The 25,225-nt window shown below is 44.3% G+C and overlaps 1 protein-coding gene, 1 long non-coding RNA gene and 1 other non-coding gene across 3 annotated transcripts in view; 2 read left to right on the top strand and 1 right to left on the bottom strand.

Annotated features, from left to right (window-relative positions):
* Positions 1-710: 710 nt before the first annotated feature.
* LOC125345791 lies at positions 711-2,987 on the top strand. The gene is made up of 3 exons (XR_007209793.1): positions 711-791; positions 2,277-2,310; positions 2,556-2,987. It is a non-coding gene; the product is annotated as an uncharacterized LOC125345791 (long non-coding RNA).
* On the top strand, positions 2,359-2,430 carry LOC125347465. The gene has a single exon (XR_007210234.1). It is a non-coding gene; the product is annotated as a small nucleolar RNA SNORD93 (small nucleolar RNA).
* A 4,204-nt stretch (positions 2,988-7,191) lies between the features above and the next one.
* LOC125345066 (solute carrier family 40 member 1-like) overlaps positions 7,192-25,225 on the bottom strand; it is a 28,010-nt gene continuing 9,976 nt past the window's right edge. The window contains exons 5-11 of the mRNA XM_048337314.1: positions 23,171-23,238; positions 19,482-19,641; positions 17,701-17,816; positions 17,170-17,296; positions 14,560-14,814; positions 11,240-11,950; positions 7,192-7,487 (exon numbers count right to left, since the gene is read on the bottom strand). Coding sequence (XP_048193271.1) covers positions 7,192-7,487; positions 11,240-11,950; positions 14,560-14,814; positions 17,170-17,296; positions 17,701-17,816; positions 19,482-19,641; positions 23,171-23,238 — 1,733 coding nt within the window. The remainder of the gene's footprint in view (positions 7,488-11,239; positions 11,951-14,559; positions 14,815-17,169; positions 17,297-17,700; positions 17,817-19,481; positions 19,642-23,170; positions 23,239-25,225) is intronic.

Raw genomic sequence — 25,225 nt, 5'->3', positions numbered from 1 at the left:
TCGACCTAGCTATGGGTCTTAAAATGGACTAAGTACAAAGGGATGTGGCTGGAGACTTTAAGGAGCAAGAAGAAAGAGTAACTTTCAGAAGCAAAAGAAAAAGAAGCTAGAAGCTTCCCCTCCCCTTCAGCGAGGTGGAGGGCAGTTGTCACCGAGTCCATGGACTGCGCGCTTAGAGGCCCAGAGGCTGGCAGGGCCCGCAAAGGCCTGAAGGAGAGGGGAGGGCGCGGCGACCAGACACTGGGCGGGGCCATGGGCGGGGAGGGGCACTGGTATGAGAAGCTGGGCAGGGCCATGGGCGGGGAGGGGAGCAGGATGAGAAGCTGGCGGGGCCATGGGCGGGGAGGGGGGGGGGCAGGATGAGAAGCTGGGCGGGGCCATGGGCGGGGAGGGTCAATAGGATGAGGTGCTGGGCGGGGTGCTGGGCGGGGAGGGGAGCTGCAAGAGAAGTTGGGCGGGGAGGGGGCGCTGGGCGGGGTCATGGGCAGGGGGGACGACAACGGGATGAATTGCTGGGCGGGGCGCTGGGCGGGGAGGAGAGGGGGGGATGAGATGCTGGGCGGAGCCATGGGCGGGAGGGACACCAGGATGAAATGCTGGGCGGGGACGCTGGGCGGGGGCGCTGGGCAGGGAGGGGCGCCAGAATGTGAGGCTGGGAGGGGTGCCTGGCGGGGAGGGGCCCTCCAACAACTTTTTGGTTGGCTGCACCACCATCCGGTGCTGACAACCCAGGCCTGTTTTAAACTTGGTCTCGCGTGCGCCCTCCCCTTTCGACCGCGCAGCCTTCCTCGGTAAGTCGGTCTGCCTTTCCAGTTGTGGGGACCCTGCCACGTGGCCTCGGGCTTGGCCCACCGCCTTTTCCTCCGGACCCTGGAGCCGAGAGTTTGGCCTTGGCGCCCTGTGCGAAAGGCTCTAGTGAGGCCCCCGTACAGTGGGAGGCCACCGAGCCTTCGGTGGCCTCCGGGCCTTTGGCGTTCCTGGGGCTCTCGCCGGCCCCGGTATCCGGGTGGCCTAAGAGCCTATTTAGGCAGTGGATGAGATCAGAGGTCTGAAGCTTCTTGGAGTTTCCAAGCCCAGCAGTGTAATTGTAGAGTAAACAACTAAGCGGAGGTAATTTTCATCCCCCACAACCACTTCCACACCACAAGTGCCGATCACTTCCCACTTTGCACGGCAGTTGAGGTATTAAGAGCCTTGGGGGTGACTTTGGGAGCTGATTACTGTAGCAGGTCAGGCACTGCGAGGGATCGCATGACTTTCTACCCCAGATCCATCTTGGCCGGAGCACAGGCCTTTCCCAACGAGGAGCTGGCAGTGAACATGGCTTGTCTTGGTTTGCTGTCCTGGGGGAGTATCAGAACCATTGGGTCTGACTTGGAGAAAGACTTATGTCCTAGTTATGTCTACCAAGATGTAGCAAGGTTGCCCTAGTCTCGTGGAAGGTTCTCTAAGCCTGGGGATATCTGCCTTTTGCGCATCCATGAGCGTTGTGTTTATTACTCATACGAATTACACTGGAGTATGTATGTCCTTTCAATGGGGCGTGGGGAAGGGATCTTAAATTGACCTGAGTGAAGGAATGAAGGAATTGTGGCTGTTGTAACTGCCACTTAGTGGGAATGTGAAGGTTGAGGTTGTTAATGTGGTGTTTTTCAGCTAAGTCCACTTACAATGGAGAGGGCCTGGGAGGGATGTCCATGTTAAAGAGAAAAGGCGCAACGTTTTGCAGCCTGTGACCTGAACACAAACAACTGTCCTGAAAAGCACAGTGTCTGACCAACGGGTCTCCAGGTTACCACTGCTTTAGGTGTTTGGATCCTTATGGAGCTGAGTGCCAGGCCCAGACGTGTCAGTGAGTCAGGATTTATTTAAGGATTGTAGAAACTGTTCTCAACCCCTGGGCTCAGCCTCAGGGCAAACAAGTTTCTTGCTGTTTTATACTTGCAAAGCTGTAAAAAATGTTTCAGTTTTCACTGTAGTCAATAATGTTTCTCTTTCCTAAACTTGGTACTGTTCCATGTTAATATAAGAGAAGAGAAAGTTGGATGGATGGAACTCTTGAAGTGGATTTCCAGAGTATAGGGATCTTCGTTTGCTTCATTCTGCTCACAGTTGCAAATCAGAAAACTCCCAAGTGTCAGACATTTGGAGATCAGGGCATTATACAGAAGTTCTACTAAGGGGCAGCTATTTATTGATTCATTGAAGGCAACTAATACGTAGCCATAACAAAGGCCATTCTTTTCAAACTAAAGTTCTGACCCATTCTTTACCAGGTGCAGTGGAATTCAGAGGGCTGCTCATGCTGAGGTATGTGTGGGCCAAATGTAATGCTTCTTAATAGTAAAGTCAAATTCTTGGCCAAGGATGAGAACTGAAATCTGATTGGAAGCTTCCACACTGATGGGTTAAAGGATTTACCTGAGGCCAACTTGATATGCAGGAATTTACTAAACTAAATGGCATTTACTAAACCCCTTGTTAAATTGCTAAGACCTGAACCAGAGGGATATTGACTGCAGATCTGAATACCTGTTGTGATACTTCTTTTACAGGTCTGGTGCTTAAAAGAATTGAAGATTCTCAAGACAAGATATCTAAAACAGATTTGGCTTCACCCCTTTATGGGTGGAAGCAGGGCTGAACATCTAGAAATATATTTGAATATTTCATGCCTCTTCCCTGTAGTTGGGTTGGCTCTCTTCAGTTCAGTCAGCAGCCATAGTCTGAGATTTTGGCACAGAACTATTGGTGTTTTTACAACTGGGTTTTATATTGCTTTCACACTTTTCTATCTTAGATCATTTTAGTGATAAGATTTGACTCCCTGAAGCACATCTTGATTCCCAGAGGTAAGAAGTTGATTGCAATGGAGCCTAAGAGATTTTCTTTTTTAAATGAGTTTGCAGCATGACTGGTGGAGGTTGAATCATCAGATCTTAACAGAATCTATTTTACTGGATGAAAACTCATAGTTCAATAAATAATTCTTTTGAAAACATCCTTTCTGGTGTCTTATTTCCAGAGAAATCTGGAAGCTCATTTGGAAATATCATTTGCTGTTAGTGACTTATTAAAGTCAGAATGCTTCTCATTTTGAGAGTGTTAAGTCACATAAATGATTTAAGCACACAGGAAATGAGTATGTAAAACTAGTTAGAAACAGTGCTAAGGATTGGTACACTCAGATTTTTAAAAATTCACTGGCTGAATTACATCCCAATCAGTTGAGCCTTGGCCAATTTGGCTAGCCAGGAAAACTAGGTTCTATAAACAGTCTTAAGGTTTGAACTGCTAGCCTCATTCTAGCTAGGCATTCTGCCACTAGCTAGTCCCTTTTGTTTTTGAATTAGTTTCAAAACAATGTCCAGACTGGGCTAGGTTCCTCTATGTGCTCCCTGAGTTGGGATGAAAAGTGCCTGCACACTATTGGTCAAGATGGGATATCAAACATTGCCAGAGCTGGTTTCTAGTTTCGGCCATAACCATAAATCATCCCAACCACATTGTGTTATGTAAGGTGGAGATGGTTAAACTGCTTCCACAGACTTCTGTTAAGAGGGGTAATTTCACTGTATCTGGGTCAATGGCAGAAAGATTTTATTCTTGCAAACGAGGAAACCAGTATTTATGCCCCCACTATAATCACATCCTCAATCCATTTGCATGTTTGGTAAAGATACAACAACCACAATACAGAATTAGAAAATAAAAGCCCAGCAAGGAGAGTACAGAAAAGCCATTGGAATCTGGCTAACTCGACTGCTTCTAAGCAGAAAACTAGCTGCCAAAAATTGATTCAACATCACTTCAAAGTAGAAGAGATACTCTTCCCTCATGAGCTCAAGTACTTTGGAGGAAGAAGTGAAACAGGCATCTGGCAACTCAACAGGGATTTGGGAATGGTAGGAATTCCTGCATTTGAAGGAAATTCAGCTGATTAGATGATCTGGGGAAACCTGCTGGGTTGTTAACCAAAGCTAAGGTAACTTCCTGAGGAAACCTATGCCCAGTCTGTAAATAAATGGCCAGAGATAGGTTTGAAAGGTTCAATTTTTAAAATTTCATTCTTAGATTGTTGTAAAATTACCAGGTAATTTAGAAACGGGTTCTGATTCCAGTATTTTGGGATGCCCCTATGATTTACCACAATCCCCAATTGTGCAACCATGACTAGAAGGCCCCCTGGTGGAGCTTATCTAAACTGCACTGGGCCCTATTGTCCTGCCCCTCCACCACCTGTTGTCATCTGTATCTCCAGAATAGCTCCACTCCTATTTCAGAGACAACATGCTCAGTCTTATCTATTTCATACATGTCTTTGACATGTTTTCTGGGAGCAGAGCACACTGGTAGGTGATGAAATGAGGCTTAATACAATCAATATTGGATAACTGCTCTGGAATGTTATCCATTTTCCATGGCAGAATACTGCTCACCTTTAGGCCTCCTATGGTGGAAAGATGAGTGGAGCTTGGAGAATCAACCTAAAGCTTCCAATATGGCAGCTCCCTCCAACATGGCAGTTGCCAGCCAAGGCTGGCTATGCAGCATTTGAAATGTGTCTGCTCTAAATTGACATGTGTTGTAGACAGTTTTTTAAAAATCTAGAATTTAGATGTGAAGAATGTGAAAGAAAGTAAAAATCTCATTTTTATAATGATTTTAAATTGATAAGTGGGTACACTGGGTTGAACAAAATATTCTTTTAAAAGTATGTAAATATGAGTTGCTGTATAATTCTATTAGAACTGGTTTAAAACAGGAATAAAAATAAACATGAGATATGCAAATAGCAGTGCACAATGTCATAGAAAGCTGCTGTTCTCAAGAGAGCCTTGAAGGAAAGGAAGAGTAAGATTAGCACTCAAAATGCAGGATTTACAAAGAATCAGCTATTTTATTCAAGGGCAGAAGCTGCAGGGTAGGGAGCCAGCACTACTTAGAAAACTTGGCATAAATCCCACTCTCACTCTGCTGCTGGGGATTTTAAACACAAGGTTTAATGTATTTTTTAGACACTCTTATCCTATGTAGCTCTGCACAAACATTCATGTGCTTATTAGAGTAACCAAAAGCAAAGGATTTGGCATAGTAAGTCTAATCAGAATATGATTTCCTGAACCTGGTGTGATGCACTAGAGGCAGGAGGATCATGAATTCAAGGCTAGCCTGGGGTACATATAAAAACTGTCTCATCCCTTACCCCTAAGTTCAACTTCCTTAGTGAAGAATGCAAATGAATAGTTCTGGTCCCCTGATTAGTCTTCAGTGTGTGTGTAGTAATGTAGTTTAGGGGCTTTTTATGGAAGGACAGAGATTGGGGCAGTGGCACCATAAATGTCAGAATCTGTATAAAGTACTCTTATTAAAAACTACCTTATGTTAAGCAAAATGTTCCGTGGAGTTCTCTTCTTCCCTCGGTTTTATTCAACTGTTCTAAAAAGCAGCTCTGTGTAAGATTCTTTTTGTCGTTTTCTTGGACCTACTAATGAGGTTTTGCCTTCTTCTGAACTCAAGACCACAGACATGCTAGACAAGGAGCAACATCCCCAGCCTTCATAGTGAACAAAATCTTCCCTTAGTTTTCACATCTCTCTTCAACAGTGGTTCTTAGTTGAAGAGATACTTAATATTACCTGGAGACATTTTATTGTCACAACTTGGCATGCAGGTATGTATGTGTTGGGGGGTGGGAAGATTTATTACTAGCTTCTGGTGGGAAGAAACATGCTGTAAAAATACAGGACCTCCCCTATAACAAAGGATGATCTGGTCGGGCACCAGTGGTTCCCACTGTAATCCTAGCTGCTTAGGAGGCTGAATTCTGAAGATTGCAGATGTTGAGAAATGGAGAAGTAGATTGAAGCCAGATGATTTGGGTATTTAGCTGTTGACTAAAATTTCGCGGGTTTAATTCCTGCCAATCTAGTGAGGACTTAGCTTAATAAAAGCTGCCATCTTAGGAAGTATCATTCCCATCAATGCCCACCTGCTGAGGGTGCTGCTCACTATTCCCATCTGCATTGCCATGCAGATGAAGGGTCTCCAAGCTATGAGGCCTGAGGGCTTTATTGCTAACACTCTAGTTCTTAGTATTATTTTAAGACAAGAAATATGGATTTTTGTCTAGCTTCCTCATAAAGCTAGCTTTACTGTTGATTGTAAGTGACCAGAAACTCCCATTTGCTCATCACAAACTACTAGCATTCTTTTTTTTTTTTTTTTTTTTTTTTCATTTTTTGCCAGTCCTGGGGCTTGAACTCGGGGTCTGGGTGGTGTCCTGGAGCACTCTATCACTTGAGCCACAGCTCAGAATATGCATACGTGTGTGTGTGTGTGTGTGTGTGTGTGTGTGTGTGTTTATTTTTATTACTTTCTTTCTTGTATTGGAGATGAGTCTCACAAACTTCTCTGCTGGGGCTGGCTTCAAACCACAATCCTCAGATCTCAGTCTCCTGACCAGCTAGGATTATAAGCATTGGCCACTGGAGCCTGGCTCCATTTTTGGACTTATGAGACTGAGTCTCACTATGTATCTTAAGCTGGTCTCATATCCACAATGCTCCTACCATAGCCTCCTGACTCCTGGGATTTCAGGAACTAACCACCATAACTTGTTAGTGGCATTCTTTATCAGAGCTTGCTGAAGCTTGCCCAAGGTGGCTAAGGGACCATCAGATCTCTGGCCTGGCCCAAGTCTAGCCACACAAAGGTGATTCTCATTCTCTGTTTTCCCAGCGAATAGCTTTAGTCTTCACTAGGGGTCCTTAACTTGTCCAAAGTCCATTTACCAACTAGCTGAAGAAAAAAACCCAAAAACCCATGGCAAAGAATTAAGATCAAACATCATTAATTGTGCCCCGTCTCTAGGATTTTAACATCGACCAGAACATTCTAACTTTAGATTCCAAGGAGCAAGGCAAATCTGAAAATATTCCATACTACTGGCAAAATTAGAAGCAGTCTTGTCTGGTGCTTGGAAGTGAGTGACTCTGCCCGCAGTTCGTGGGTGTGACCCTTTCACACTCAGGAGAGTCCTACCAGGACAAGAACACGCTTAAGCAATCCATGCTGTCTGCAAAAGGTGATGGTACTTTGCTCTCAAGTGCAGTGATGGGGTACAGACAACACAGTCTTGGGGGAAAAGGGGTTAGTATTGCTAGAGCTGTGAGCCATTCTGCCTATCTCTCAAGTTGGAGGTGTCCAAGTGCTCTTTTTCATTGTCTTATTCACATGGGCATTTCTCATCTTACACTTCCTTGCATAAAAAAAGTACAGCACGTGACCTGTAGTAACAAACAGTATGGAGATGAAGACCAGCATGCCGAACTGCTGAGGCCTGGGGGCCAGCAGGACGAGGACAAAGTGGATGAGGTCCATGAGGTAGTTCAGAGAGCACTGCACACCGTTCACAGCCCCTCGCTCTGCTTCTGGAATGTTCTCCTGGAGAAGTTGGGTCACAGTGAGGTCAAATGACCAGAGACCTGTAGGATAGCAGTTCCAAGGAAGAATAAATGTGAGTAGGTGAAGAGGACTGGCTAGCTTGATGGCCTTGGGTCAGTGTAACTCTCTGGGGCTCATCTGGGGGACAGAAATACTAGATACTGGCTCCCTGGAGGATTCTGTAGGAGCACTGTAACGTGCAGCTCTGTGCCTGGCCTCTATGCATGGGAGTTACTTTCAACACATCTGTGTTTTGTTGAGACAAGAGCTTGCTATAGAACTTAAATCTTCCTTCAGATCTTCCTGCCCCAGCCTTCTGAGTGCTGAGATTACAGGCACGTGCTGCCATCCCCAGCTAAGTGATCTTTGTGAATCACCATCACAACCACCATTATTGTATAGGCTCCAACTTCATTTTGGATGAATTGATATATTTGTATTTATTATGTTTCCTGCTTTATTGGAAAATGTTTAGGATAGAGACCAAAGTCTTGGGATTCAAATTCATTTCAATTCCCAATTTCCCCCCCCCCCCCTCCCCCCCCCCCCCCCGTTTACTCCTGCCTTAGCAGAAGAGAAATTGAGCTACTGCCATCTTCCTTTTTATTTATTTATTTATTTTTTGGCCAGTCCTGGGGCTTGGACTCAGGGCCTGAGCACTGTCCCTGGCTTCTTTTTGCTCAAGGCTAGCACTCTGCCACTTGAGCCACAGCGCCACTTCTGGCCATTTTCTGTATATGTGGTGCTGGGGAATTGAACCCAGGGCCTCATTTATACGAGGCAAGCACGCTTGCCACTAGGCCATATCCCCAGCCCTTCCTTTTTAATTTTTAAATTTTATTTATTTATTTCTTTTACCAGTACTAGGGCTTGAACTCAGGGCCTGGGTATTGTACCCTAAGTTTTTCACTCAAGGTTGATGTACTACTACTTGAGCCACAACTTTACTTCTAGCTCTTTGGTGGTTAATCAGAGATAAGAGCCTCATGGACTTTTCTGCCTGGGCTGGCTTCAAACTGTGATCCTCAGATCTCAGCCTCCTGAGTAGTTAGGATTACAGGTGAGCCACCAGTCCTTGACTTCTTCCTCTTTTCAACCATGAAAGGCTACATTTTTACTTTTTTTTTTTAGCTTTAAATTGGTATTTATTTATTTACTTATTTGCCTATTTATCTACTTATTATCTTTTTTTATTGTCAAACCGTACATTTTTATTTCACTCATCCAGAGGGTACATGTTCATGTTTCTGAAGCAGTCACCAGGACCTGCTTTCCTAGCCAGGATTCCTCTAGATTTTCCCAAGACTTAGCAGTGGCTTGGCAGAGAAAGCCCTCCTGACTTCCAGAATTTAGCTCTGAACTTGAACCATTTAGAGGCAATGTGCTGTGCCCTCCAGTGTCCACCTTTACAGAGAGTTGGCTGGACCCTCTGTTCTTCCAGATTGTTCTGTTCACCCTGCTGTGACCCTCGCTGCATACCTTAACTGGCCCCCCACTTTCTGGGCTATCCTGACCACACTCACAGGAAGCCTTGTAGTCTCTCTAAATGGCTCTGCTGAGAGCCTTGTTCCACACAACCCAGCTTGGATTACAGCAAAGCTTAGCTGTAAAATCCTCACCCCTAGCCCTCAGCATGCATTGCTTACAAAGAGATGATTTGTACAACACTACAATGGTACAATGTGCAGTGCACCAGGAAGTGAGGGCTAATTATGCACTGAGAATTCTTTCTAAATCAAAGGCATAGAGTTACTGTTCTTAGATGTTAAAAAGGGAAGTGACTTTTAAGCAATGTGCCCCTGTTATAGGCAGGAGCAAGTTTGCTTCCATTAGAGTACAATCACTTAAATGAGCAAAGCCCTAGATGAGCCTGTGCCTGGAAGATACATGGTAATACAAGGCTGACCACAGGGCAGCATTTCCAATTGAGAGGACAGGCAATGCTACCAGGCGTGAAAGGCTGGACTTGCCAACAGAGGTATAACCACTGCATCCTTCTGGGCACCAGTGGATTTTTGTTTTTCTTTCTTTTCCTTCCTTCCTTCCTTCCTTCCTTCCTTCCTTCCTTCCTTCCTTCCTTCCTTCCTTCCTTCCTTCCTTCCTAACTTCCTTCCTTCCTTCCTTTTTTGTCCACAGCTCAACACCACACCACCAACCCCAAGGTCATTTGTAATCTTAATAGAAACACAAGTGTGTGGTCTTTCTGGCCTTGAGCATGTGGAATAGGAGGTGTCCACATTGCCATTCAACACTGTGGTTCTCTGTGACTCAGTGCCCTGTCCTGTCCTGCCCCCCTTCACCACAGTTGCCCTCGTGAAGCACCACAATCACAGCTAAAATACAAGGCTGACCGTGGTGACTGAAGATGAGAGTTGTAACCCATTTTTCTTTTCTTTTCTTTTTTTTCCCTTTTCTTTTCTTTTCTGCCAGTCCTGAGGCTTGGACTCAGGGCCTGAGCACTGTCCCTGGCTTCTTTTTGCTCAAGGTTAGCACTCTACCACTTGAGCCATAGCACTAGTTCCAGCAATTTCTGTTTATGTGGTGCTGAGGAATCGAACTCAGGGCTTCCTGCATGCTAGGCAAGCACTCTACCACTAAGCCACATTCCCAGCCCTGGCAACCCATTTTTAACAGGTAGCTTCTTGTGTTGTGTTACCCATGTTACCAATGAGGTAAGAGTCTCATGGACTTTACTGCCCAGGCTGGCTTTGAACCGTGATCCTCAGATCTTAGCCTCCTGAGTAGTTAGGATTATAGGTGTGAGCCACCAGCATCCAGCTAGTTTTTCATTTTGTCTTAGTAAACATTCTGATGAAAGCAAGTATGTTTGCGCCACTAGAAATGAATGACACAGCAGATGGCAAAATTCAGAGCCCAGCACTATGGGGAAGACAAGTTTGTACCTCAGTGTCAGGCACCCTATCTGTGAGAAGATTGTCCGGTCTCCCTCCCCCAGGCGGCTTCTCCCCTATGAAATTGCTCTTTCCTCTCTCCTCATCCTAGTTCCACCAATATCCAACAGATTCAGGTCAAAACACACCTTTCACATAGACAGCATCTGTAATAGGGTAGGTAGCATGTAGATATTTGATACCCAGCAAGTGCAGTCTTTCTTTGGTGTACACACTGGTAATGATATATGAACTCATACGGTTACTTTACTTTTTCAATCAAAACTGGCATTCTATCACTTGACCTACACCTCCACTTCTGGATTTCTGGTAGTTCATTAGAGATAAGGGTCTCACAGACTTTTCTGCTCAGGCTGGCTTTCAACCTTGATCCTCAGATCTCAGCCTCCTGAATAGCTAGGATTACAGGTGTGTGCCAGGATTATCTATCTTACATGCTTTGGAAATTCCAAAATCTCCAGCCTTTGCCCATTTCAGCTTCATTTGTCCACATTCCACTCTCCACCTCTGGAGGATCAATGCATGCCCAAGCTTGTCCTGCAGAGGCCTTTGATTGAGCCCCCCACCCCCACCATAAGAAGGCCTCTTAAACCCTCAAGATCCAATTTGGAGTCCCTTGTGTGTGTTTTCCTTTCACTGTTGTCCATCTTGCTAATTGTTGTTGGCTGCTTACTGGTCTCTAGTTCAGGTGGGGAAGCCCATAGGACTAAGACCTTGCCTACATCCCCACCATCTCGAGAGAATTCTTGTCATTTAATTGGTTCTCAATGGTGATGAAGACTCATACTGGCATAGTGGTTAAGACCATCACATGCACACGGATGATAAATTAGCAACATCACAGGCTGCACAATCCCCACCACACACAGGCAATTGCTCACCAATTCTTGCCAGGATCACACCTGAGAAGAGCAAAATGATGGAGATGTAAGACTCAGGCTGCTCAGGGTCCTGCTGTCCATCAAACAGAACTGTGCTGTTGGTCCAGTGGATGGAAGAGCGATCTGGAAGGATGGGTTGGTTCAGGTTTCTTTCAAAGGAGTATACATGTACCTGATCCTCTTTTAGTATCTCATGGTTTGAAGAAGAATTCTTGTTTAGTGGAAGTGAGAAGACAGCCATATCAAAAGGACTTCCAGGAGCAAAGACAGAAAACACACAGAGCATTAAACATCCTACATGGAGCCAGCTTGAAATGATGCCTGTGGTGACCAGACCGTAATGACCCCGGAGCCAGGTGAAGAGAATTGTGCCCAGCAGGCCAGATAATGCGGAGAGAGCCGTGAGGATGCTAAGCAGAGACCCTCCAATCCCTTGGGTGTAGGCGTAGCCGGTGGTGATGCAGTCAAAGCCCAGGACTGTCATGTAGAGGAATGCCAGGCCCAGGCCAGCCAGGAACACACTCTGCCTGCAGTACGTCTCCCAGCCCTCACGGCACGTGCGGAGCAGCCTACGTGTGTTTCGAAGGCAAAGGTGAAACCCATTGGCTATGTTCCACTGTCCTTCAAGGTTAGATTTCTGGTCTTTCGGTTTGTCTAAAGATCTGGATTTGTGGATGAATCCAGCAGTGGTTTCCAAAAAGTCTGTTTCACCTACAATAAAATCGAATGGTAACCCCTTTAAACAACTACTAAAAGTCACAAAAAATAAATAAAAGAAAATCAAAGTAAGTAAGCTTGAAGGCCACACGCTGCTGCATCCTTCAGCGCATCCCTGCCTCATCCACTTCTGTACTGAGCAGTTCCTATACATCCTGATGGCTTCCTGCCCCAAGTCTCTGTGTCAGTCTACCTAGAGAGCTCTTTGTAGGTGCTGGAATGCAAAGGCTAGGTATGAAGGGTCCATGATCACAACTGTCACATGAGTAACATAGGTGCTAGATAAACAGCCCAGCTTGCCAGGACATTGATGAGACAGTATTTCTTCTCTCCCTCTCTCTCTCCTCCCCTCCCCCCACCCTATGTGCTGGTCCTGAGGCTTGAAATCAGGACCAGGAGCTGTCCCTGAGCTTTTTTGCTTGATGCTTCCATTTGAGCCACAGCTCCACTTACAGCCTTTTGGTGGTTAATTGGAGATAAAAGTGTTGGGGACTTTCTTGCTTAGGCTTTGAATTGAGATTCTCAGATCTCCACCCCAATTAGCTAGGATCACAAAAGGAAGCTACCAGTACTTGGGGGATGGGACTATTTCTGAGCTCTATCCTGCAGTCACTCAGCAGTTCCCTTCATGTGAGAACTTCCATGTCCCTTCCCATTCCTCCACTAAGCTTCCTGGCTGGGATCACATTCCAAATAGACCATTCTCACCCCAAATTTCAAGAGGTGTTCTTGAGATGACCCAGATGAAGACACAGTACCCTATCAATAAAGCTGGCATGGGAAACCAAAGTTGGGTAGAGGGCCATGGGAAAAACCTGGTATGCTTGAAATTTGGGAACAAGCCCCCAGAAGCAGTGAAAGGTACTTCTATTCACTATTTTACAGAAGAAGCATATACTTACATATGGAGGTGTGTGTGTGTGTGTGTGTGTGTGTGTGTGTGTAAATGTCTCTCAGTCTTGTAGGATATGTCAGACAATGACTATAAGCAGGCTGAAAATATATAACCATTGGTGAGAATGACTCCACATAAACAAAGCTAACATCAGTAAGAGTCAAGAATCTGATGGGGGGGGGGGCTGGGGATATAGCCTAGTGGCAAGAGTGCCTGCCTCGGATACACGAGGCCCTAGGTTCGATTCCCCAGCACCACATATACAGAAAACGGCCAGAAGCGGCGCTGTGGCTCAAGTGGCAGAGTGCTAGCCTTGAGCGGGAAGAAGCCAGGGACAGTGCTCAGGCCCTGAGTCCAAGGCCCAGGACTGGCCAAAAAAAAAAAAAAAAAAAAAAAAGAATCTGATGGGAATCTGAGAGAGGAGAGACCACAGGCACCCAAATCTATTCCAAACCAAAAATGGGTTAGGAGGGGTAGATTTTTATTACAGGAATTTATTACCCAGGCAACTTGGAGAAAAAACAGCTAGTAAAATAAAAACAACAATGAAAAAAGTATCTAATGTTGACAAACTTTACTGCATGTCATAAGGCTTTGTGTAGACTGTCTTAGTAAATTGTCAAAGTATACCCATGCAGTTTTGTTGCTATACTTTATAGACAGTGAGATAGAGAGTCTGAATAAATTAATGTCACGAGGTCAGGTAGGCACTGCCTGGGCAGCTGAAAAGGCAAGGGCTCTACCCTCAACTTAGGTATCCATCCATCATCAAAAATATGTAAGTCTATCTATTTATCTGCACCAATACCCATATGTTTCATTCATGCAGTTGGGATTTGCTGGGCCTTAATTACAAAACAAATGGGGAGAAAAGAGAATTATATGTCCATAAAGAGAACTTGTGTTGGAAGCAATTCCTGTACTGTGTTGGACTATTAGAAGGGCAATGTTGATAGTCAGTGATGGGTCTTACATCGTTGAGAACAAGGATGCTCAATCATCGAATTATTCTGACTAAAGACTAGCACATTCCTCATTCCTTACTTCTTAACATACTTGCCTTTCTTTGCTCACATATGTGTGTGTGTGTGTGTGTGTGTGTGTGTGTGCGCGCGCTGATACTGGGGTTTGAACTCAGGACCTAGGCACTGTTCCATAGCTTTTTCCACTCAAGCCGCTGCCACTTGACCCACACTTCTACTTCTGGATTTTTGGTAGCTCACTGGAGATAAGAGTCTCATAGATTTTTCTGCCTAGGCTGGCTTCAAAGCGTGATCCTCAGATCTAGAGTAGCTAGTATGATAGGCATGAACCACCAACACCCAGCCTTCTCTTACTTTAGCATCTTTGATGAAGATGTTCATGGAGGAAATAAGAAAGAGTAATTTGCCCTCAAGGACCATGGAATATTGTATTCATTACACAATCCCTAGAGGTGTTACTTACATTCAAATCTGTCTGAGTAGACTTAGGCAGTGCATAACCTGTGTAATCGTACAAAATAGGGTGGCCTGCCCCCTCCAAAAAGATCAGTCCTATGACCTGTACAACCAATGGCATGGCCAGAGCCTTCTCATTTATCTTTGTCTAGCACATTTGCATACAACATGTTAAGCATGTGATTGGACACAAGCTCTGTAAAGAAAAAAGGAAATGCTTACAACAAGCATCAAGAAAGGAACAGGAGGTCTATCTGTATTTGCATTACCTTGGATGCCTACAGCTTCCCGTGGCCGTTCTAGGAAGTGGCCCCCTGAGTGCTGCCGGGGTTTTACAGCCAATTGGGGAACTAGTTGATAAACCCTGGACAGAAATAGAAACTCCACAAGAAGTGAAAGCAAGTTCCATCCAAGAATGAAGCCGCAACCAATTACATGTGATGCCCATGTCATCACCTGGCCCACAGACAGGGGGGCAAATATACTGATGACCTGGTCCAGACGCCGGACGGCTGCATTCATTCCTGCAATGGGGGGAGGAAACATGGCAACTCAGTGCATGCACACATCCACTGATGAATTTACCACCACATATTGGCCAGAGTTGCCATTACTACTGGATAAATGATAGTGATATACAGAAAGACTAAACATTAGGCTTCCAGTCTGAAAAATCAACTTTGAGATCAGCTTTGGTGGACTGGAACAATTGGCAGATTAGTAAACTGAGGAACAGAGAGGTTAAATTGCTTGGTGTTAATTTTATTGATTGATTGATTGTGCCAGTACTGAGGATTAAACTCAGGGCCTGCTGTCCCTTAGCATATTTGCTCAAGGTTGGTGCTCTACCATTTAAGTCACTCTTCTGCTTCTGGCTTTGTGCTGTTTAATTGGAGAAAACAATCTCATAGACTTTTCTTCCCAGGATGACTTTGAACCATAATCTTCAGATCTCAGCTTCCTGAGTGGCTCAGATTACAGATAAGAGCCACTGGTACCTGGCTAGAGCTAATCATTCTAACTCTTGTGGATAATATTAATAGCCACTATTATGCCTAGCATAGTGATGGGGATGAGGAGACGAGGGAAGAGGAGAGATGAGAATGAGTTGAATTATTGCTCTATGCCAGGCACTGAGCTCTAAGCCCTTGATGTATATTTACTCACTTAATCCTCACAGCTCAAAGAAGTCAATAGTATTTCCTCCTCTTTACAAGTCAGGAGGCTACAGCACACAGGGGTGCGTGCGTTTGCTCCAGGTCTCAGAGAAGGAAAATGGTAAAGCTGAGACTCAAACTCAGGTAGTCTTACTCTAGGGATTATTTACTTAAGTATTCACCATCATTTAACACTGTTTATAAGTTGGTTTAAAAATGAAAATGACCTAGAAATAGATTATGTGCTTTACCTTGTATTTTTAAAACAAATTAATTAGCAGAGGCTAGGAAGTTTTTCTTTACCCAGAGAAAGAGGACATAAGAAACATTGTCACCAGCTCTCACTCGTAACTGCTTTATTTTGGGTGATGTTATTTAAGCCACAGAACATCCACATCCGTACGGTTTAAATGAAAACATGATTATAATGGGCTTCTGCTTTCTGTGAGACATGCCCTTTCATCAACTCCCTCTTAATAGCTTCCTTTATCTTGGCCATCAAAACTAGCAGAGTACCAAGTGTTACAAATACAGGGTAGGGTGAAATCTTCAGCTTTAAGTGGGCAATTAGAAGATACTTCAATGTGAACCTCCCAAGTCTTGCAAATGGAATACAAAGTAAAGATGGTGTCATGCTATTCCATTGAACTCCTTTCCTGGAAAATAATTCTACCTCTACTGTCTGTAATAACTAACAATCAATCACTTTTAAGGATAAATTCTGTTTGAAAGGTAGAAGCTTATCACTAGCTAGAATTTAAAAAAACTTTAAAATCATTTTTTTTTTAGATTTTAACTTGCCAAGGAACTGGCAAATGAAAGGCTGCTCTCAGCCAGGCATGGTGGTGCCTGCCTGTAATCCCAGCACTAAGGAGGTTCAGGCAGGAGGATTGTAAATTGGAGGCCAGCCTGGGCCTCCTGAAATCCTGAAATCCTGTCTTAAAAAAAAAAAAAAAGAAAGAAAGAAAGAAAGAAGAAAAACAGGCTGCTGTCCTGACACACAGTATTACCTTTCAGTAATTAGCAGTATAAGCCATTTCTTACTCATTTCCTCTGTAGAAATATTGTTAAACACTTTACAAATACCAGAGGTCATATACTTCCTTCCTCAAAGTGAGCTCCAGGGCAAGAGGGGGAGGGTTGGTTAATATGCATGTGTTTGTGCAATACATGTGTGATATATGTGTATGTTGTGATCTGTGCATATTATATGTGTGGTGTGTATATATGTATATGTGTGGAATATGTGTGTATATATATGGGGGCATGTGTCTGTGTGCTTAGGTGTGTATATGTCTGGTGTGTATGTGTACATGGGTATAGTGTGTGTATGTGTGGGTATGTGCATTATGTGGGTTGTGTATGTGTGGCATGTATCTATGTACACATGTATATATGTGCATATGTGTGGTCCGTGTGTGTGTGTGTGTGTGTGTGGTGTTTGTGTGTATGTGGCATATGCTTATGTGCAAGTGTGTGTTCACTTGCCCTGTTCTTTGAGGAGAGTCAGGCCCTGAAAAGTTAGTAACTTGTCCCAGGTAAAAGGTGACATGCAGCTGTGAGATGCTTGGCTTGTTTTAGATGAATTCAAACCTAGATGTGGTTGGCTCCACATTCTATTCTCCAGACTATGATCCTTCCTCCTAGGAGGCAGCCACAGAGCTCCGAGTGGCTCCTCAGCCCAAGCCAAGGACAGGACAGGCCCAGGGTGGTTCTGCTCACCAGCCAGCTGGCCTCGGTTGTCACCCGTGAGGCTCACAATCCAGTCTCTCTGAATGGTGATGGTCAGCGCCGTGCCAGCCAGGTTTGCCACAGCTGCCAGGGTGATCACTGAAGCATAGCACACCACCTACCAAAGGAGGAAAAGGAGAATTTGGAGGCTTTTCTAGCACACTGTGGCACATTGTTACTTATCTGCCAGCTTGAGCAACATGTAAATGAACACAAAGACCCTTGAGAGAAAAGGCTCCAAGTAATTCTGCAGCTGAACATTATACTAAAACTATGCCTTCCCAGGACATCATTTCACCAGATCCCTTGCTAATTTGAACCCTGCAGACAGACTCTGCAAGGCTGTTCTGTTGCTTCCATGTCTGAGAGATTTGATCCACAAACTAGGGGTCAGGGGTAGGGGGACACTGCTGGAAGATCAGCTAGAACCCATGCCAGGGAGCAGGTGGTACAGAGATAATGGAGGTTTGATGTGCGTCTGACACTGGTGTTCATGGCACAGGAGGAGAGAGAGAAACTCACCGTCAGCCAGCCATGCCAGATTTGCTCCATCTCCCTTCTGTAGGAGAAGACAAGCATCAGGACCACACAGCAGGCCGTGACAGAGGCATTCTGAATGAAGAGCGAGGCATGAGCAACTGCAAATGGAAACACCCAGGGGCCCAAGATTTACTCTTGGTTTTAAGAGGCAGGTCACAGCTACATGGGTATCTAATAAGAGCCACTGCATTTAACCAGATCCCACTGTTGGCCCTGGCTAGTTCTTCCATCAGCAATCATAGACTTTGGTTCCAAAGCCTTTGCCATCAAGTAAAAAAAACAGCTTTGTAAGTGAATTAAAACAAACTTTGAAAGCTGGCACCAGTGGCTCACACCTGTAATTTTAGCTATTCAGGAGGATGAGATCTGAGTTTGAAGCTAATCTGAGCAGGAAAGTTCATGAGACTCTTATCTCCAATTAATTGGCAAAAAAAAAAAAAAAAGCCAGATGTGGAACTGTGGCTTAAGTGGTAGAGCACCAGACTTGAGCAAAAAAGCCAAGGGACAGAGCCCAGGGTTCAAGCCCCAGTAATGGCACCAAAAAAGAAAAAAGTCTTTTCAGAGAAAGATGATATGAGAAACTAGATTCAAGCAAAATTAGAGAACTTAAAATCTTCTACTGCCTGTGACCCTCCTGGATTTGGTTTGTTCTGCAGTTATCAATTGGGCCTAAAGAGCAATATTCCACATTTTAAATAAATAGGTGAGGTTTAAACAAATGGTGAGGTTCCAAAAAATGCCTTTCCTAGCTCCTGAGTAATGTAAAAACAAAACAAAACAAAAACAACAACAACAAAAAACAAAAAAACATGATAACTAGTAATCAAATGACTAGACCAGGACTGTGGCATGGCCCAAGAGAGAGAATTGCTTGCTTAGCAAAATGTGAGGCCCTGAGCTCAAATCCCATTATCATTCAAAATAAAGAGAAGATCTTACCCAAAGAAAAGGAAACATACATTTGAGAAAATAAGTATTAATTTTAGCTAGATATGCCATCTGGCACAAAAGACATGTTTTACACATAGAAAGTCTTAAGTTAAAATAACTCAGACATTATGCACAAGCAATGTAGGAACATTAACAAGAAAGCATGTTGCACCAGGTGTGGTATACACTCCTGTAGTTTTGCTTTGGAGAGTCTGGGGCAGGAGGAACATGAATTCAAGGCCAATTTGGGATTCATAGTGAGACTCTGTCACAAAGATATACATACATACAGACTAATACAAAGACACACAAATGTTTTTCAGTAATTTCATATTTAAAATGTTTACTTGGTAATAATCTAAGCAGCAACAACAATGATACGTCTTAAAGGCTAGGGTTGCAGCTCAGTGGTAGAACAACTGTTCTATATGTGAGGCTCTGGATTTAATCCCTAGCACCATAAAAAATAGATAAAAATTTAAAACACATTAAAGTATTTTAAATGGGGCTAAGAGTATAGGTCAAATGTTAGCAAGCTCAAGGCCCTGGGTCAAACCTAGTACCAAATGTGTGGGCATGTGCGTGCACGCGCGCGCACACACACACACACACACACACACAAAATCAAAATGTAGCACCAGAGTATAAATATATCACAGAGTTGTATAGTTCCTTTTATAGCATTTTTTGCAGGTCCTGGAGCTTGACTTTTTTATGCTTACTGCAATTTAGTTGAGCTCTATTATTTTGCTTCACTAAATAAAACAAACCCCCACAGCTAGTGAGGTCATAATGCTCCACATAATTACATGTCGCAAGAGGAAGAATATTACCTTTATTTCTCGGTTTCCTGTCGATCCAGTCACCAATTAAGACCCCAAATATTAACACAGATCCAGCCACCACTAAGCCAAACACTGCCGTTAGAAGGAGGTTTTGTCCGTACAGTTCTATCAGGAACACAGACATGGCAAAGTGCCACATTCGGTCTCCCTGCAAGGTGGCAGAGGCAAAGCACGCTGTCATCGCCAACTAACATACAGAAGCAAGCAAGTTAAAACCCAGAGCCATGCATTTCTTCCAAAGGACTCGAAACACAGGTCAAACCTATGTCTTTACGCCGTACAATTATGATTGACCTTTATGCAAAATATATATATAACTTTTGAAAGTTCTACTTTAACAAATACTTTAAAAAATCTTAAATGCACTAAAGGATCAACCTGCTAATAAGAAAAACACCAAACCAACAGATATGTACAAAAACAAAAGTAAGAGCAGGTTATCTAGAGAACAATCTGCTGATGATAAGAGCTATGATGTAGGCCTTCAGGTCTGTGGACCCCAAAAGTCAGATGAAACAAGCCTGTTTCACCTTTAGGATAAAGAGGGGATACTAAAAGAAAACACACCTTCCTAGTAAGATTACTTCATCTGCAGGGTCCAGGAAATCCAAGCCTTGAACTTGGACTAATCCTTGTTTTGTTTGGGTTGTTTTTGTTTGCCAGTCCTGGGGCTTGGACTCAGGGCCTGAGCACTGTCCCTGGCTTCTTTTTGCTCAAAGCTAGAACTCTACCTCTTGAGCTACAGAGTCACTTCCGTTTTGTGTGTGTGTGTGTGTGTGTGTGTGTGTGTGTGTGTATGTGGTACTGAGGAATCGAACCCAGGGCTTCGTGCATGCAAAGCAAGCACTCTACCACTAAGCCATATTCCCAGCCCCTGGACTAATCCTTGAGTTGAACAGCGTTATCATTCCCTCCACCAGCAATTAAAGTCCTTCCTTCTTTCCTTCCTCCCTCCCTTCCCTCCTCCCTCCCTCCCTCCCTCCCCCCTCCCCCCTCCCTCCCTCCCCCTCCCTCCCTCCCTCCCCCCTCCCTCCCTCCCCCCTCCCTCCCTCCCTCCCCCCCTCCCTCCCTCCCTCCCTCCCTCCCTCCCTCCCTTCCTTCCTTCCTTCCTTCTTTCTTTCTTTCTTTCCTTTTTTTTTTTTTGGTGTGTTGGTACTAGAGTTTGAACTCGGGGCCAGGGTGCTAAATCTTAAGGTTTTGGGGTTTTTTTTTGCTCAAAGCTGGCACTCTACCACTTGAATACAACTTCATTTCTGGCTTTTTGCTGGTTAGTTGGAGAGCAGAGTCTCAGGGATTTCCTGCCAGGTTGGCTTCAAGCTGCAATCCTCAAATCTCAGTCTCCTGAGTGGCTAGGAGCATAGGTGTGAGCAGCAGTGCCCAAGAGCAAATGCAGTTTCAATCACAGGCAAATGTCTGGTGCCTTCTATACATCTGAGGGCCATTATCATGCTCAATAAAGGAGGAAGCTGTTATTTTCAGCTTCAAAGTCCTCCAGCAATCATTCTAAAAAGTGAGGCCTAGCACGTAGTCAAAGATAACCAGTCATATAAGGAAATGGAGCACCAGGAGTAAAATCCAACTACTTAACAGCCAGCAGAAACTGGCCTATTATGAGCTCTGGTATCTGAATTATCAAACATGAGCTATAAAATCTTTTTTTTTTTTTTTTTTTTTTTTTTTGGCCAGTCCTGGGACTTGGACTCAGGGCCTGAGCACTGTCCCTGGCTTCTTTTTGCTCAAGGCTAGCACTCTGCCACTTGAGTCACAGCGCCACTTCTGGCCATTTTCTATATATGTGGTGCTGGGGAATTGAACCCAGGGCCTCATGTATATGGGGCAAGCACTCTTGCCACTAGGCCATATCCTCAGCCCGAGCTATAAAATCTTAATGCTTACTCTACCTAAAGACATAAATGCCAGCTCTGAAATTCTGAGCAGGGAATTGGAAAGTACAGAGTGACATGGCATTTTAAAAAATAGATACAAATTCTAGGAGTAAAATACATGTAACAATAAAAATTTAAAACTAAAACTTCAATTCATAGAAGCTGTGTGTGTTGGTACATGCCTGTAATCCCTGCATGCAGGAGGCTGAGTCAGGAGGACCATTACTTCTGTACCAGCTTGAGCTATGCAGTGAGCTCCTGTTTCCACGAAGAGTGTGGGAGTAAACACTGAACAGCAAATAAAACCCAAAAGGGTAGAAGAAAGACAGTAATAAAGGTAAGAACAAAGACTGAGGATGTAGCTCAGTGGTAGAGCGTTTGTCTAAAGCATGGGCAAGGCCCTGGGTTTGATCCCCAGGTCTGTACACATTCAAAACAGGTAAGAGCATCCAGAAAACGGAAACATGGGTTTTGTTGGTGCTGGTGTTTGTTTTTGCTTTTAGTGGGGCCAAAGGGTGAGGCACAGAAAGGGAAGGGTGAGCAAATGCAACCATGGTATTCAATATGCACTAGGTGGAAAATGAACTATGTAACTGTAGGGACAGGATGGGGAATTGGGGGAAGGTGAAGGAAGGGATGACATTGTCCAAAAGAGAAATGTACTCATTGCCTGATTTATGAAATGGCAGCCTCTCTATACAATACCTTAATAACAACAATAAAGTGATATATATGCTTATTTCAAGATAAGAACAAAAATTGTAACTAGAAATTGAAATAGAAAAATGAAGATAACAAAAAGAAGACTCGATAAAGTAAGAAAACAGAAAATCTTTGGCTCTTCAGAAAGATGAATTAAACCAGTTATACCATGAAATACTACACAGTACTGAGAAATAGCAAACCAGGGCTACTTACAAAACATGGGTATCCCATGCTGGGCAAAATACAAAAGACAAAATAGGATATATATGGATTTCCCTGATATAAAGTTCGAAGACTAAACTTTATCAGTAAAGGATGTCTACAACAGTAGTAAAACCAAGGGGAGGAGGGGGAGGGGGAGGGGGAGGGGGAGGGGAGGGGGAGGGGGAGGGGAGGGGAGGGGGAGGGGGAGGGGGAGGGGGAGGAGGAGGGGGAGGGGAGGGGGAGGGGGAGGGGAGGGGAGGAGGAGGGGGAGGAGGGAGGAGGAGGGGGAGGGGGAGGAGGAGGGAGGAGGAGGAGGAGGAGGGGGAGGAGGAGGAGGAGGAGGAGGAGGAGGAGGAGGAGGAGAAAAGCAAGGAAGCCAATACTATAAAAATGAGACCCAGGGGCTAGGAACATGGCTTGGTGGCAAGAGTGTTTGCCTCGCATACATGAAGCCCTGGGTTCAATTCCCCAGCACCATATATATAGAAAACGGCCAGAAGTGGCGCTGTGGCTCAAGTGGCAGAGCACTAGCTCTGAGCACAAAGAGGCCCAGAGACAGTGCTCAGGCCCTGAGTCCAAGCCCCACACTGACACCTCCCCCCCCCCCAAAGAGGCCCATGGTTACTTCTAATGGATGAGGAGGGCGGTAGGGTGTCCTGGAGGTTGGCTATGGACTAGCTCTTCACTGAGTTGGTTCCTTGACATCCACTTTAAAGTAGGTATTATAACCATCCTTCATATATGTTTTATGCATTTTTCCTGCCTGCTCTATACACAGAAACACACACATCTTGCATCCACTAGTTTGGGAAATTTTCATATCCTTAATATTACAGTTCTCTTAACCATCTAAAACTATAAATTGCATTTTCTTCATCTTACCCAGATCGATAAGGCACAGCTTACATAAATCAAAAATCTTGGACTCATGAGGTAGGTCAAAGTTGCTCCTAAAACACATATCCAAATCACAAGTGTTATTAGATTCTAAAATGCTGTCTGTATATATGTTTATTTACTTAAACAAAATTTTGCCAGTAACACAGAGAAAATAAAATGTGGTTTCATAAACTTTGCTTTTAGAAAATAGCCCAGTGCTAAATATAAATACAGGTGACAAAAATGGATAGTCTTCCTGACAAAGTAGAGGATCCTCAGGATTTTTACTTTGTTTGTCTTTGACTTGAAGTGGTCTTTATTCAATGCTATCGAGTAACTGCTGGGGAAATAAGTCGACCATCTTTTCTCAAGTGTAGCCATGGAGAGGTAAGCAAGCCATTACATTGTCATGCATGCTCCCAAGGAAGCAGCTTGGAGTGCAATGGGGGACCATCGAAGTGTCCATTGGCCCAGTGTGGGTAGCAGGACAAGGCCTAGGGGTGGAAGTCAACCCTGAGCACAATGGAATGGCCAAAGGGAAGAGCTGAGCTGGTGATGAGAACTGTGGTGGGCAAAGCTCTCTAGATTGGGAGAGAAGACAAAGAATAATTGCCAACAAGAAACCCAGAGGTTAGGGGTGTGAAGTCAAAAGGTAGAGAAGGATCAGAAACTGGAGGTAGCTGTGACCAGAATGAACAGGAAGAGGGAGAGCCTCAAAGCCAGTGTCTTGTGGCTTCCAGATGTTCAGACAAGAAAACTCTGGACCCTTTTCTCTTTTACACTCTGTACCTAAATCAGTCATGGTGTTGCCTGAATATTAAGCGGGGGGGGGGGGGGGGGGAGAGTGAAAAAATAGGGGAAAAGAGAAGAAAGGAATCTTCAAGCTGGAAGCCAGCAGCTCACACCTATAATCTTGGCCACTCAGGAGGCTGAGATCTGAGGATCATAGTTCAAAGCCAGCCCAGGCAAGAAAATTTGTGTAACTCTTATCCACTAAAGTACCTGAAAGCTGGAAGTGGAGCTGTGGCTCAAGTGGTAGAGTGCTAGCCTTGAGCAAAAAGAAAGTCAGGGACAACACCCAGGCCCTGAGTTCAAACCCCACAACCAACAGAAAACCAAAACAACAACAAAACCCCTAAATCAGGCCATGAAACTCCTCTGTTCAAAAGCTCTCATGGGTCTCATCTCACCCCCCAAAAATCCAGCCCTTCCAGGATCTGTCTCCTCTGTTATTTTTCTTACCCCATCTTTTGCTGTTGTGTCACTCCCACCGATTATGCTTCCACACATGTGCCCCATTCTCATTCCTGAAAGCACACAACTCAAACCCATTAGCCCCACCAACTCCCTTTTCTGTCAGATCTTTACTGACCACTCAGCCAAAAACTTGCATACTGGAGCTAGGCATGATGCTATTACCTGTCTGTAGTCCCAGCTATTCAGGAGGCTGAGACAGCAGGATTATTCAATACCAGCTAGGGCAACCATAAGAACCTTTCTAAAAAAAATGAATAAAATTATGTACCTTCTATCAACACTAAGTGCTGGAACTTTTTGCAATGGTGGGAATTCAGCCTCCATGCTGAATAGAGTAGCTGCTGCCTGGCCACTAGAGACAGTAATTGAGGAACTGAATTTTTAATTAAACTCTAATGTAGCCACACAAGGTCAGTATCTCTACTCGTTTACTCATATTAGCTCCTTTTTTACTAACTTCTTCCTTACCATTTGTTAACATACTATGTGATTTCTTTGCAATTCACTTCTGTATCTTGTTTACAGTTCACTCTTGTTGCTAGAAGGTAAACTCCATGAGGAGTTTTGTTTTGTTTCCTGCCATATTCCCAGCATGTAGGACCTCATGGTTCATGCTATATACTTGAAAATTTTGTTAGGTGAGTGAAAAGAGATTTGTAGAAAAACCTATAAATTCTACTCAAACATTGGTCCGGGTTGTTCTGTGACTTTTCTCTAAATCTTGTCTCCTTACCCAGATGCTCTACTGCTCTCTGGCCCTTTTCATTGGCTTGTCCCTCCTTTCAGACTCCTTTAGCTAGT

The sequence above is a fragment of the Perognathus longimembris genome, chromosome 2, assembly GCF_023159225.1.
Source record: "Perognathus longimembris pacificus isolate PPM17 chromosome 2, ASM2315922v1, whole genome shotgun sequence".
In the NCBI taxonomy this organism is placed as follows: domain Eukaryota; kingdom Metazoa; phylum Chordata; class Mammalia; order Rodentia; family Heteromyidae; genus Perognathus; species Perognathus longimembris.
The sequence above is the reverse complement of the archived record's forward strand: the minus strand, read 5'-3'. Positions and strand labels throughout refer to the sequence as shown.